Genomic DNA, 13,775 nt, shown 5'->3' on the forward strand with positions numbered 1-13,775 from the left:
AATTCCTTCTTCCAAGTCAGGGTTGTGGGGTGCCAAAGCTTATCTCTGCAACCAATGGGCACGAGGCAGTGTACACCAATTTTCCCAGAAGCCTATTAGCCTATAGTACGACTGTTTTTTACTGAGGAAATGCAAGCTCCAAAAGAAACCCTACACAAACACAAGGAGAACATACAAGCCCCAAGCAGACAGAACCCAATGTCCAGAACTGAACCCAGGACTTTAGTGCTGTGAGGCAACAATGCTAACCACTACATCAACAGAATGTCCCTGCATAAAATGAATACTTTAGAAGAAAAAATAGCTATTTCCCTATATGTGAAGGAGATGTAGCACAATGCTTCTCATTAGATTATCATAAAGAGTAATACGTTTGAACAAATATACCATGAAAAATAGTGTATAATGACTATTAAAACCATTTTTAATCATCTCAGTTGACATTAATGTTTTACAATATACTGTCTATTACTTTGCAGCTGGGCATTAGAAAATGTTAGTGTTCTGGGGTTTTCATTAACATTTTTAAAACAATGTAATTTTATTTGTCACTTGTTGAATTCCATCTTGGCAAACCCTTTCAACATTTATGACACCACAAATATATCCTTTTGAGGCCATGCTTCATTTTATTTGATGCAAAAGAAAAAAAAATAACTACATGTTACTTCAGCAATATGTTGACAATATAGGGACAGCACAGCGTCTGAAAAATGGAAGCAATGCTCCATCAAGGTGGACAGATTAGCACACAATACACTGTACAATAATCAACAGTGCCCGTTTTACAATTAAATAGCTATTCAGTTTGGCTTGAAACAGCCAAATTAGACAACTATAACAGCTGTCTTAAAAATAATACCTCTTCTACATCATGAAACCCAAAAGGCTTCAATAACCAAAATAACTGCTGCTTTTATATTTGTCCAAGAAACACATACAACTGCTTGTTTGGCAATTCTATAAATAAACCCCAATTAAAGCACCAGTGTTTGTGTTAGAGACAGACATTCAAATCTGATCTGCCACCTGCATAAGGTTTTCTGGTAACCTACAAAACTAAAAGTGATTAAATAGTATTATAAAACTAGCAGGCTTAGAAAAGAAAGAAAAGTATTCATAGTTATATACCATACAGTAACAATTCTCTACCAATACACTAAGAAATAGTCAGGCACATTCTACCTTTAGACATTTTACAAAGGAATGCCACTGAATCTTAATTTGATGAGAAAGAAAAATGAAGCAATTATAAAAAAGGAATAGTCAAACCCCAGTCACGTCAATATGTATGGATTGTTACATATGGCACTTTTTATTTTTTCAGCATATTCTGAACTGGCTTAATGTACACGTTTTAAAATGAAACTGTGTAAACTACCCTTTTTTCTTCCCAACAACTGTTAAATAGTAAAATATGAATTTATTCACAAGCATTTCATACAGTAGCTACAAATTACAAATCTCAAATTCTATCATTAAAAGTTTACTACATGCAATCAAAACACAGGAAATAATTAAAAGTGAAGCTATGTGATGCCTTTCTGGTAAGCAAAAGTTATCTTTCCTGGTGCAAGTGAGAAAATAAAGAAATTTCTCAAATAGAAAGTGCCATACATAAATTCATCAACCATATTGTTTACAAGGACTTTCCTATAACAAAGCATAATTACCAGGATGTTAAACACAGGGAATGTATTTAATCTGTGGTGACAAGCACTATCTTGAATTTTACATTTCAAAGAAAAAATAACATAAAACTAAAATTTCTTAGTTATCATTTTAATGCATTTAATCTTTTTCAATGATGGGATATTCAGCCGATATTTGTTTAATGTAAATCTGAAATCTGTCAATGTCTACATCTGGTCTTGACAATGGAAATCTGTTACATATCTATAGGCAGAATGTATATGCATTTTAGTCCCTCATTCAGTTTTATATACACATGTATTTATACATTTTTTATTTTTGTGAAATACATATCTTTATCTTGTTCATGCAGAGAGAATGGAGAAGCCAATGATAAAACTTTCCACTTTTATTCTGGAGGCACATCTCTCATTATTCTTTAAGATGAAAATCATCTTTTTTGTACAGTTTTAACAAATATACACACTGAAAATAAATTAGATTTATATATTAACAAAGATGACATCAAATTGTAAAACCTGCATGACCAGCAAAGTCTGGACTCAGTTTAAAATAAAAAAAAAGTTACACTACAGATGGATAAAGAGAGAGCAAAAACCTTTACAGAATTCACTCCAAGACGCAACAATCATTTCTCCATAAAGATCTTAGATTAAGAGACTACTGTTTTTCAGGCCTTTCACATGAGTGATATCCCCAAAACTATAGTAAAAAGTGCTTTTTCCCTGTCTGCATTTTAAAATAAAGTATTATGAGTAAGTTTCAACAAAGATTAGGTTAGTGTTTTGTAGTATGGTATAAAAAAGATGACCTTGTAGACATAAGGAAGTAAATTAACTGTAATCCTTCTTTAATTTCAAGCCTCATAAGACATTTATTAAACCCCATTTCCAAATATCCACCATTATTAAGTCTTTTCTGGAAGACCTCACTAAAAAAAGAACAAGGAATGTCACTTTTGCATACATGGTAAAGGTTCATGCCAAGGTTCTTCAGTAATGTAACACCTTGTATGCCCAAAATATACACAGTATACACATTTTCATGGAAGCAGATATAAAAGAACATCATTTTTCTTCAACCAGTAAAGAAAAAAAAAACACTGCTAAATAATCACTGGTAAATACAACCCTTAAAAATGAAACATGGCATCCTAATGTGATCTACTGCAAGTATCTTAATGAGCAATTGATAATAGCAGTCAGGAAGAAAGTTGGAACTGTACTTCAATATTCATGAATCGCATTGAATTAAAAACGTATTTACAACCGTACGCTAATTGATAAAACTAGTCTCAATAGACAGAATATGAAATCTTTAGTTATATTTTTCTAAAACCAACAATTGTTATGATTAAGGCAGGAGAGTCTAGCCTTCTTGTCCTGCCTGAATTTAGACGTTTAGACAAGTGACGTTTGCCACATTTAAATAAGTCATATTTTTCTAATCGATTTGTATGTTCTAGAAAATGAAGTCATCAGCTACTCTGCATTATTCAATATATATATAGTAGATATTTTTTGGTGATTATAAATAAACCAAGCTAAGCATGAGTTTCTAATACTGAACTCTCTGAAGAAAACATGTCAGGAAACGTCTTCTGAAACAGTAAAGGAGGTTTTGAGTCCATTTTTAGAGGACAAGAAGTTTCAACAATAAAGGTATGTAATCAGTCAATGATTAGCTTGTCTGCCCTATTTTCTACAGAAAAAATATATTCAAACAAGCCTTTGCATTTTTCCTGAAGCACACTGTGCAATACTGTTAAGAAAATATGTCAATAACAAAAAATGTTTTGTTGAGTCTGGTGCTTTTGCCATTTGTTATAAACTAGTAAATACCTATGTAGTGACTTGCTTTGCATTCAATCGACATTTTATTGGAAAAGTAACCCAATACATCATTATTTTCCTTAGAACACCGTAACACTTTCCATTTTTCTCACATTTTGACTTGCGGGACAAAATTGTGTTTCTACTCCCAAAAATAAGAAAACACTGGTGTACAAAAAATCTTTCATGAAGTAGCCCCACAGAAAACTTAGAGCCATCACATGTGAAATAAAGTCTAAGGCCACAAATGATAAGAAATATGACAAATTCATTCTATACATATGATTAACATTCAGTGCTTCAGTGTACCAAATTAAATCATGGCATCCATACTTTCTCTTGGCACATACAAAACCATACACACACGTGCTTCAATAAAATTACCCAGTATTGGATGATCTTTTTTTACTGAAATACATCAGTGATTTGCACATAATATGTTTAAGTGTTTTACATTCCAGTTGTGCATAATGACAGCAGAGTTTGGTGTCCAGTTTGAAATAAGGAAAAAAAACAGGAGAAAAAGGAAAGCTGAAAACAATAACATTGTTTTATTTGTCCATCGGCAGCAACGAAGCCTAATCCAAATGGATATTTAATGTGAAGTGCAAGTTGAATGTGAATGTTTTAATTAAAAAAACAGAGCGAAAGTTCAGTCTTCTAAGACTTGGAAGGCAAAACTTTTTTAGGTGTGACGGGCTTCTTGGTCTGCCACAAGTGGCTGTGAATGGTAATGGCGTCAACACTTGCAGACATGGTCTTAGCAGGGATATGGCTGAACTGCTTCCTGTCAGAGTTGTACTTGTACAGACCCTCAATCATCTTCCTGGTGATGGACTTGGGGCCGATTCCTGCCAGCTTGTTGATCTCCTCTGTCTCCGGGCAGTATGTGTACAATGACCTGAACTGGCAGCCAGAATCCCGGAACAGAATCAAAAAGTTGTTGGCCTCCGACTTCTCCATTTGCTAAAAGAAGTAGGGAGAGACAAAGGTGTCGCTTAAAAAAAAAAGTAAGCAAATCCAAAACACTTGTAAGAGGATACAAGGGCCGAACAATTAAAGATGTATACAAGTATATGAAAGTATATTTTAAAACCAGCAACTGTTATGATTAAGGCAGGAGAGTTTAGCCTTCATGTCCTGCCTGAATTGACATTGTTTTCATTGAGACAACTGATGTTTTCAACATTTAAATAAGTTATAAAGGTGGCCTTCACATTAATCAAAGTAGACAATGGAAAGATTAGCCACTTTGCTAACTGTTATATCGTAGGCAAATCTTTTCAATATCCTTCATTCAAGAAACAGCTGGATGAGACCCTCAGATCAATTAACTACTATTAAAGTGGACAGTTGAACTAAATAGAATCCTCTTGTTTGTAAACTTTCTTAAGTTCTTATACTTCATTTTCAACATTAAAGTTGTAATTAGTCACATAATTGATATAGTTGAATTATTTATGTATAAATATAGCTGTACAATAAAGTGGTTTATTTCTACTTGGATGCACATCTAAAAATCTTAGGGAAAAAAAAGGTTATATTTCCTAAACAAGAGCAAATCTTACCTCCAATATTTTATTCTTTTGACCTTCATTGACCTTGCCAGCTAGACAGCAGTGAGACAAGGCATTCTGGATAATGTGCTTATTAGACTTTGCACTAGGCTCTTTGTAAAGCTTTGGGCCTGTTCAGAAGTAGAACAAGAAAAGAAGAGCTTCAGCATTCAATTTATTTATGCAGCCAACAGCATGACTAATCTTGTGCATCTCAAATCTTTTTATATAAAATATAAAATATCAACATAACCAGTAAAAGTTCAGATTATGAATTACAAAAAGAAAAAATGCTGTTACATACAGTATGTACAGTAGCACATTATAAAACGGGATAGACCACAGATTAATGTGATTGGGCATGAACCCATTTATACAGTTTGTCATCCTTTTAAAGCTTTCGTTTGGATGGAGCCATTTAATGTGTGGGCTATTTTAAAAGCCACAATTCATCTTATTTCTACTTTCATCACTATTTAAATACATCATGCAAGGAAGAAAATGCTACAGGAAAACAGATAGCACCTGTATATTCTGTGTTGGAAGCCACAGAAGATGTTGTAGAACCATTTTCCCAATCCTTCTCTCCATTGCGACTGCCCGATCGACATGGTGATAAAAAACCATCTGCTGACTCAGGCCTTAAAAATACATTCAAAATCATATCTAGCATTATTTCTGAATAATTACAATACATAAAACAGGAATTCGGCTAACAGTCAGATAGGGCTTCTTAATATTAATATTAATATTAATAACAACAATAGTAATAAATGTTATTCTGGAGACTTTCCTTTACAAAAAATGACTTCAATCCCCCCTATAGGAGAGAAGGTAAAACCATGCAGGGTATCTAGATTAAATACAAAGAATTAAATAGGATTGAGAATCTAATGGATACAGGCCAGGAAGTGCAACATATGAGATTAGAGGGCAGCAGGTTAAGTACCAGAAGTATGGCACAAAATACCTCTATAACTGAGCATGAGAGGCAAATGAACACAAACAATAACATGTTAGCAAGTACAGGAATAGCAGATCAGAAACATTTGCTTACATTTAATCAGCCTTTAAAATATACAGTACATTTGAAAATGAGATTCAGATTGGAAAAGGAAGGTTATTCATGAATAGAAGCACCTGTACTTTGAAGTTAACAGAAACCATTTAACGATTTAATCCCACAATTCTAGAATTACTTCATGATGAAAGTAAGCCACAGTACGCACAGGTGTTTGGTACCACAGCTAGTAACAGAATCCATATTTTACGTGGAGGTAAATAAAGTGATCTTATCTTTAAGAAAAATGGGGTGGAAAGGTGGTGCTGTGGCTAAGGATGGAAAGTTGCCGGTTCAAATCCTGCGTCCGGCAGAGGAATCCTACCCTGTTGGGCCCCTGAGCAAGGACCTTAACCTCAACTGCTCCAGGGGCACAGTACAATGGCTGACCCTGCGCTCTGACCCCAAGCTTCTCTCATTGTCTGTGTGTCTGTGTCTCATGGAGAGCAAGCTGAGGTATGCGAAAAGACGGATTCCTAATGCAAGAAATTGTATATGGCTAACAAAGTGATCTTATCTATCTTATACTGTAGATGGTGACCTTCTTGGTCACTTGATTTGACATATTTCTTGTCTCTCTTTGGCATCTGACAATCTGAGAAACATTTTAGAAAACAGGGAAGGCAATTAGTGGTTCTATATGCAAGCTTTTAGATATAGTCTCCTTTCATGTGAAACTCACTTCTTGTATGTGCAATAGTAAACCATTTCTAATTTTCACCTGTGACAGCTGAGTGCCGGAGCTCTGGCATTTGCATTGATGAATTTAAGAGCTGTGCTGACTGTGCTAGCATGGACTGCTCCTTCTAGTAAGCAGGAGCCAAAATAATGAAGTGAGTTAGGTCATACCTTGTGTTTTTCAGTTTAGTAGATTTCAATAAGTAGTATAGGTTTCCTGAGGCTATGTCACTGCTTCTGAAAATTCCAGAAAAGGGGAGACAAAGAAGAAAAAAGAGAAACAAGGATGCAGGACAAAGAATATTATGTCTTGTGGTCTATGGGGAAAGAGATTAAAGGTGAAATAGAGGTCAGTAAAAGAGGAATAAATTAAAGAGGACTGACAACAGTCACTTATGCTTAATGCAGAGAACTTTTTAATCATTTCATGCATACACTTTGTTAGCCAAGGAAATTAAGAACATGCTGCAGCCCTATCTTTTTATGCTACTATCATGACCAACAATATTTTTAGAACATGACAGGAAAAAAGTAAGATTTGTTCCTGTAACCTAACCGAGAGGAGGGCAATTATGATACACTGTGTCTTCTGCCAGTGAAAGGTTCCGAAGCATTTGTATTTTATGATTCAACCTCAAAAAATAAAAAAAGCATACAGGGATGAATCCATGATGAGCTCAACTGCTTGTCAAGAAGGGAGGTTTTGTACTTTTACATCATTGACACTTTGTAATGCTTCCGTTTGAGCACAAAGTATCCTGTAAGCAATGAAGATCTAAGCATTTAGCTATGGGGGGGGCAAAAAGTGAATACCATTCTTCACCTGGGGGTTCTCTTGCCTGACTGCACGCTGTCAGTGTCCGCCAAGTTCAGCGAGGCCAGAGAGAGGCTGGAGACTGAAAAAACACGAGGACGTGAACCTGGATTTGAAAAACAAAGTATTCACAATCAACACCGTTCCAAAACCGACAAGGAGTCTGTTCACATTGCTTTGTGTACCCACCTATGCAACTGGTTTGTTTTGTTTGAGGCTTCCACAGATGCATGCCTTAATATTGTATCTTAATATTGACTGTAGAAATTGATTTCCAGACACATGGTTGTGTCAGTTCACATACGAGTACAAAAATGCATGATACGCTGTATGTTTTCATACCAACTTCAGCTTCCTGTTTTATTAGGACTGATTCTTCATATAAAACAACATAAAACTGGATGTGTTCTCTATCTGTGAATCTGCAGTTGCTTTTATTATTAGTTGTTAATGGTTCACTTTAACATCGTCTGACAAGGCAAAACTGAGACTTTTATAATTCAGTTTGGAACATAACTATAATAAAACTAAAATCCGTATAATAGCACTCTAAAAACAATACTACCATTAATGTTCTAACATCAAGACAGACTGTTTAAATCTGGATCCAGACATATCCAGACTTTTTACTCAATTAAAAAAGACTTTAGAAATCATCGACAAAAATTGAAATCTGAACATATCAAATTTGAATCCTATACATTTTTCAGATCAAAGCATTAAAGTATGTAAAGATGTTTCTAGTTTTCCATCTCTGCATGCAAGTAGCAGTGAGTTTCATTAAGAGACATAATTTAATGCAAGTCAGACCAGAGTTTAAAAGAAAAGTTAGCATTGAGAAGGGAGTACATGGGCTAGTTAATGCATTAGACATTAGAAATTAGCATGCATATATGTAAGCAGATACAGGCTTGTCTTTTTTATAGGAATTTGAAATCTGAAGTTTTAACGAGCACATTAAATAGCAAGAGCTGAGGGAATATAGTTAGCCAATCCAGAAAGGATGCAGGTGGCACAAAGCAAGCTGGCACGTATGGCACAGAACAGACCCCCTGTGCATTGGGGCATGTGTTACCTGCTGGAGCCCTGGCAGGGGTTTTGGGAGATTCCATGATATCTCTGTGGACAGATTTTGGGCGAGGTTTCTTCTGTCTGGAGCTGGCAGGACGTGGCTTAATCACGGTGTCCATGTCCTCCATTAGTTTGAGCTGCTTTCTCCTAAGGTACTCCTGCTTAATGAACTCTCTGCGTGCTTTCTCATCCTCCTTCTTCTGACGTTCTTCTTCTGCTTTAATCCTGAAGGGGACAGCAAGGAACACCTTATGAGGGATGAAAATCTTCTGCCTTAACATAAGCAGCAATACTTTCAATTTACAGGCCAGTTTTTCTACTGTGAAAATTTATTTTATTTATGAGTTTATGTTTTTCTTAAGTGATCCAATAGACTGTAGAAAGACCTGATCTGAACTCTTTGAAGCCAATCCTATCTGGATCCTATGATGAACGCTGGAAATCGGTTGAACAATGGCCTGAAATCTGAAAATACCTGGAGCAGATGTTCCAAAGAACAGTGGGTTCTTTGGCGATTTTTTCCCCAGAAGAAATTAATAAAAGAACGTCTGCACTTTACTGGACTGCTGCAGTTTAGTTCAAGATAGAAATGTGTCTTTTGTTCCAAAACTGGAAACTATTGAGAGTCTGTGCTTTAAAAGATCTGCACAACACAATTACCAGTTAACCTTGAAAGGAAATGGGGGGATAGGATATGACAAGTACGTTTTGACAACACATCCTGTATTTGACCAGTGATAGTTCTAGTTTCCTTATGCCTTCACTGTGTATCTTACTATCTACGTACACTTCATGGGTCATGGGTCATCTTATGGGGTTGTTACGTCCCAGTGTGTGGTCCATGTGTGTTTTGTGTCTGTTCCACACTTCCTGACCTTGATTGTTCTCCCTCCCCCATTGGCCCATCATGACATCATTGTTTCTGCGTGACATCATCATCAATCAGCTGCTCGGCCAATCAGAGTGCAGCTTATTTAGGTTTTCTGAATGTAGGGGCCTTTCATTTGACTTCGGTCCTGCTCGGCTTTGGTTTCGTTTCACTTTTGGTTTTTGCTTTGGCTTCGCTTCGTTTGTGTGTGTTTTTGAATAGCTTCGGGTTTTGTTGGTTTGTGTTCGTCTCTTTGTACTTTTGTTTGTTTGCGTTTATCCTTGTTTAGCCATTACTTTGCCCATGTGTATTGTATCAACCTCTGTGTTCTTTTGTACCCTGTTACATGTGTCCACTCTCATTTTCCCTTTGGTATTCGTAGTTCACTTGTGTATTTGTGTGAACTTTTGTGTATAGGGTTAGTTTAGGTTGTTGGGTACATTCTACAACGTAGTTCATTTTTGTATTAGTCACACTAGTTTAGTATGGGTGAGTGCCGTTTGTCTTATTATCCTAAATGTTTCACCCCTTTACCCCTAGACACTTGGGGTTTAAACAGTAAGAGTAAGAGTTATGACGCATTTAAAAAAAGTTCATCCTAGTATTGCCTTCAGATGCCAACATCTTGATGTTTCTCTGCACTGCACGAACGTGGACTGATTGTGGTCCAGGCGTACGGAAACCCTTGCAGCTTACCGGGCCTCTTCTTTCTTCTGTTCCATCTCGGCCTCCAGCTGCTGCTTCCGCTGCTGGGTCTCCCTCTCTCTCCTCAGCCTCTTCTCCAGCAGCGCCGCCCGCTTCACTGCCATATCGTCTTCGCCCTTCTGGTCGTCCTGTTGACGAGAAAGCGAGTCAGTTGGGCATCGTGACCGCGAGCAGCACACAGTCTCAAAACCTGTTCGGGTAAATGTATTAACATCATTTTAAAGTTACTTACTGAGGCTTTTGAGCTCTCTGAAGGACCGCATAAACTGTGGGTCATACTACAGTCATGTTGCGTTAAGTATTTTATTGCCCTTTCAAAATTTAACAAGGCTCGTCAGCTTTCAGAAAATGTCTATTAAAATAGCCAGCACTGAGTGAAATGTGAATTCTTATTTACATTTGGTATCCTGAAAAACAGAATTTCATAACCAATCAAATTAGGGTCACCAATCCTTTATCTGTTTGGCTATATGGCTCTGAAGACCTGTACCATGTACTTCATTGATCAGAGGAGATCGTTGATCATTCTTTCACTGATGTCATTCGAAGTTTTCAGGTGACCAGCTGTTCTCTGCAGTTGCTGCTGCAGTAAAAGCCAAGCGGGCCTTGTCCCACCCTGGCAGTGCTCACTCAGTTCTGTGCTGCAACGTCACAGTCTTCTAATGTCTTCGTCCTGACTCAAACCAGCAATCCTTGACTACAGAATTCAACCAGTACACAGAGCAAGTGCTTTTATTGATTAAGCCACTCAGGAGCCCTGAAATAAAAACCTTATGCAAAATATCTAAAGCTATGCTGCACACACAACAGCTTTTTAAATTAAATTCTACTGTACTATGTCAAGCATGAAATATTTTTTAAGACACATTTACATGTTTCTTATTAAATTATTTATCACCCACAGACCTCTGACCTAAATTTTAGTGATGCACAACTGATCCCGTACTATACAGATTGTCTCTTTTGCCTTGGCCTGTATACGTTGCTCTTCATTATTTTTATAATTAACGGATACCCTACATTCCTAAAAAAAGTTAGGAGTGTAAAAGCTCTAGGGAATTTAGGAAAAATGCACTGTCATAAAATTAGGGCAGGTTGGTCATGGAAAAAAAAGTGTGTGCTACTGCATGCAGTACCAAAAAAATAAAAGGCAAAAAACAATTTTCTATACTGTAGTTTTAAGAAAACACAGAAAAATGAGTGCATATTTTTGAAAATAACGCTTAAACCAACAAAAAGTTTGCACATATTTGCTCTGTTAAGTAAATCTAGGTTTAGGTTTAACAGTACAATATTTTATACATCCAGCAAAGGCACTTTAGAAAGGCACTTTGGGTGGGATGCTTTCATTTTTACCTTAAAAAAGAAACCACAGCACATCTTCTGATCTTCATCATAGACTTCTCCACTGACTTCCCCCTCTCCATGATCTTCTAATTCTTGTCCCTCCAGAGGCTTAAGTATTGATAATGGAACTTCAATCAAGCTCTTGGTGCTCTGCCCAAGAACATCACCCGGGTTTTCAGTGGGGGTGACTATAAATGTCTCTGTTATTGGCTGGGATAGCACTTCTGAAACAGTGGATTCTAAAGGCTTTATCTCTTTTTCCTCTTCTTCCCTCTCTTTTGTTGGTTTTTCCTTGGGTTCCTCGGCTGTAGAGGGTGGCTCGGCTTCCACCCCTTTCTCTGACCCTTCTTTTGGAAAAGAATGGTCTGGTTTCAGTCTTTCAGCAGCATCCTTCTCCCTGGCCTCAGTCTCAGAGGATGGTCTGGAATCATGTCCGAGACACACAAAAGAGCTGGTTTGGGTCTGGCTGGGAGAAAACCTCCGAAGGCGAGGGAGGCTATCCACCGACTGGGGGGGGGTTAAAATGCGGTTGAAAGGTGTGATTTTTAATTCATTTGGCCGCGGAGTCCTGGGGGTCTTTGAGTGGAAAGAGGCCGACTTTCTCTTTATGCTTGTCGGGGACCGATGGGAGGTACGAGGCGAGTCTCCCGAGGACAAGACGGGTGACAAGGAGCCAGTGGAGCGGGTGGCAGTGCGGAGATCCCGGATTTGTTTCTGTGGTGAGGGCTGGGGAGGCGAAATTACCCATGCCTGCTGCTCTCGCATTTGCATGATGACCTCCTGCTGCTGGGCCAAGCGCTGCATCTCCTGCTGCAGGAAGTTCAGAGAGGCATTTAGCTTTTCAATGGATTTGGTGTACTCCACCAGGTCTACTTCCCCTAAGTTCTCATCATTGGGTGACTTCAGCCATCGGTTCTGAGCTTGGTCCATGCTATCCGTGAGGTCTGTTTTACACTTCTCAGGCCTTAGGTTGTTATCGTCAGCCGTTTTGAAAGGCTGGCTGTCGGTGGACAGCTTTTCGTCTTCTGAACCGGCAGCCTCTTCCCTCAGGGGTGAGGTACCGTCTCCTTTTCTCTTCACCACCGTCAGGAATGCTGTTCTCCCCATCCTCTGCCTGTGCCTTGTAAAGGCTGCCTCCACCTTTTTCTTTTGGGCTTCGATCGCCCTGCGTTTCTCCTCCAGCTTCATCCTCAGCTGAACCATCTCGGACGCCAACAGCTGCGTGGGATCCCTCCCCGTTTGTCTGACCGGGCTCTCCTCCGGAGTTTGAGCCCAGGCCACCATGTGCGGGATGTTGAGTTCTGAACTCTCAGGAGTGGTCTTCTGAGAGCTGCTTCCACTGCTCCTGCCGTCGACGTTATTCAGTTTTTTGAACTTCTGTTCTGCGAAGCTGGTCATCTTGATCCCTGAACTTGAGGATGCAGTACTACCGGCCTGAGACTTCGCACTTAATGAGCTAGGACAGGGGCTTATCATTTCCCTCGGGTTGCCGGCTTTTAATTCATAGTCATGGTCCATATCTGAATCCATGCTCACAGTGTAGTCTCTTAGAGATGAGTCCTCGTCCATGGTTTCCTGAATATCCTCCGTCTGCACATGAATCCCAGTGTCCACCTCGGTCGTGTCGGGGCTCATGGCTCCTTTTATCTCTGTAACAGAATCTATACCTGCTTCCTCTAGCTTGGGCTGTGAACTTAAATCCTCTAAATCCTGACAATGGAGGAAAAATCCATTGTTCACTTTATCCGACTGGAGGAGTGTATGTGGTTTTTCTGTGTTGTGAATGATTTTCAAAGCTTCCTCAATGCTTGGAGTCCCTGTGAGATTACCATGTCCATCCATGACTGGCCCATTTGAAAGTCCATGCTGATTCCTGATGTTATTACCTCTCCCTGAATGCTTGCTGGATAGTTCTGTGCCTGTGAGGCTCTCTGGGCACTCCTCCTCCTCAATGCCCTCTTTTTCCTTCTGTCCATTCACAGGCTGGAAGGAGAGGTTTCTTTTAATCAGATTCTTGGGCATCTGATGGACTTTGAAACCCAGACCTTCAGTGCTGATAGACCTGGTCATCCCTCTGCTGGGGGCAGTGGGAGTCTGCATAGTGTTTTCGTTATCAAAAGGAATATCAAAGGATACTCCATGAGCTGAAGACCTACATTGGAAGACAGAGAAATCATCATATTTTACATGA

General features: G+C 38.5%; 1 protein-coding gene across 9 annotated transcripts in view; it reads right to left on the bottom strand.

Annotated features, from left to right (window-relative positions):
* Nucleotides 1-606: 606 nt before the first annotated feature.
* Nucleotides 607-13,775, bottom strand: part of camsap2a (calmodulin regulated spectrin-associated protein family, member 2a) — a 51,041-nt gene continuing 37,872 nt past the window's right edge. For 2 of the 9 annotated variants that reach the window (XM_088598402.1, XM_088598407.1), the window contains 8 exons: nucleotides 11,594-13,736; nucleotides 10,229-10,365; nucleotides 8,669-8,889; nucleotides 7,603-7,699; nucleotides 6,951-7,016; nucleotides 5,567-5,682; nucleotides 5,054-5,172; nucleotides 607-4,451 (listed from right to left, as the gene is read on the bottom strand). In XM_088598402.1, coding sequence (XP_088454528.1) covers nucleotides 4,146-4,451; nucleotides 5,054-5,172; nucleotides 5,567-5,682; nucleotides 6,951-7,016; nucleotides 7,603-7,699; nucleotides 8,669-8,889; nucleotides 10,229-10,365; nucleotides 11,594-13,736 — 3,205 coding nt within the window. In that variant the 3' untranslated portion in view covers nucleotides 607-4,145. The remainder of the gene's footprint in view (nucleotides 4,452-5,053; nucleotides 5,173-5,566; nucleotides 5,683-6,950; nucleotides 7,017-7,602; nucleotides 7,700-8,668; nucleotides 8,890-10,228; nucleotides 10,366-11,593; nucleotides 13,737-13,775) is intronic. The other 7 variants (XM_088598410.1, XM_088598409.1, XM_088598411.1 and 4 more) reach the window with 5 other exon arrangements.

Source organism: Lepisosteus platostomus, chromosome 11, assembly GCF_059453375.1.
Source record: "Lepisosteus platostomus isolate fLepPlt1 chromosome 11, fLepPlt1.hap1, whole genome shotgun sequence".
NCBI classification, from domain to species: Eukaryota; Metazoa; Chordata; class Actinopteri; order Semionotiformes; family Lepisosteidae; genus Lepisosteus; species Lepisosteus platostomus.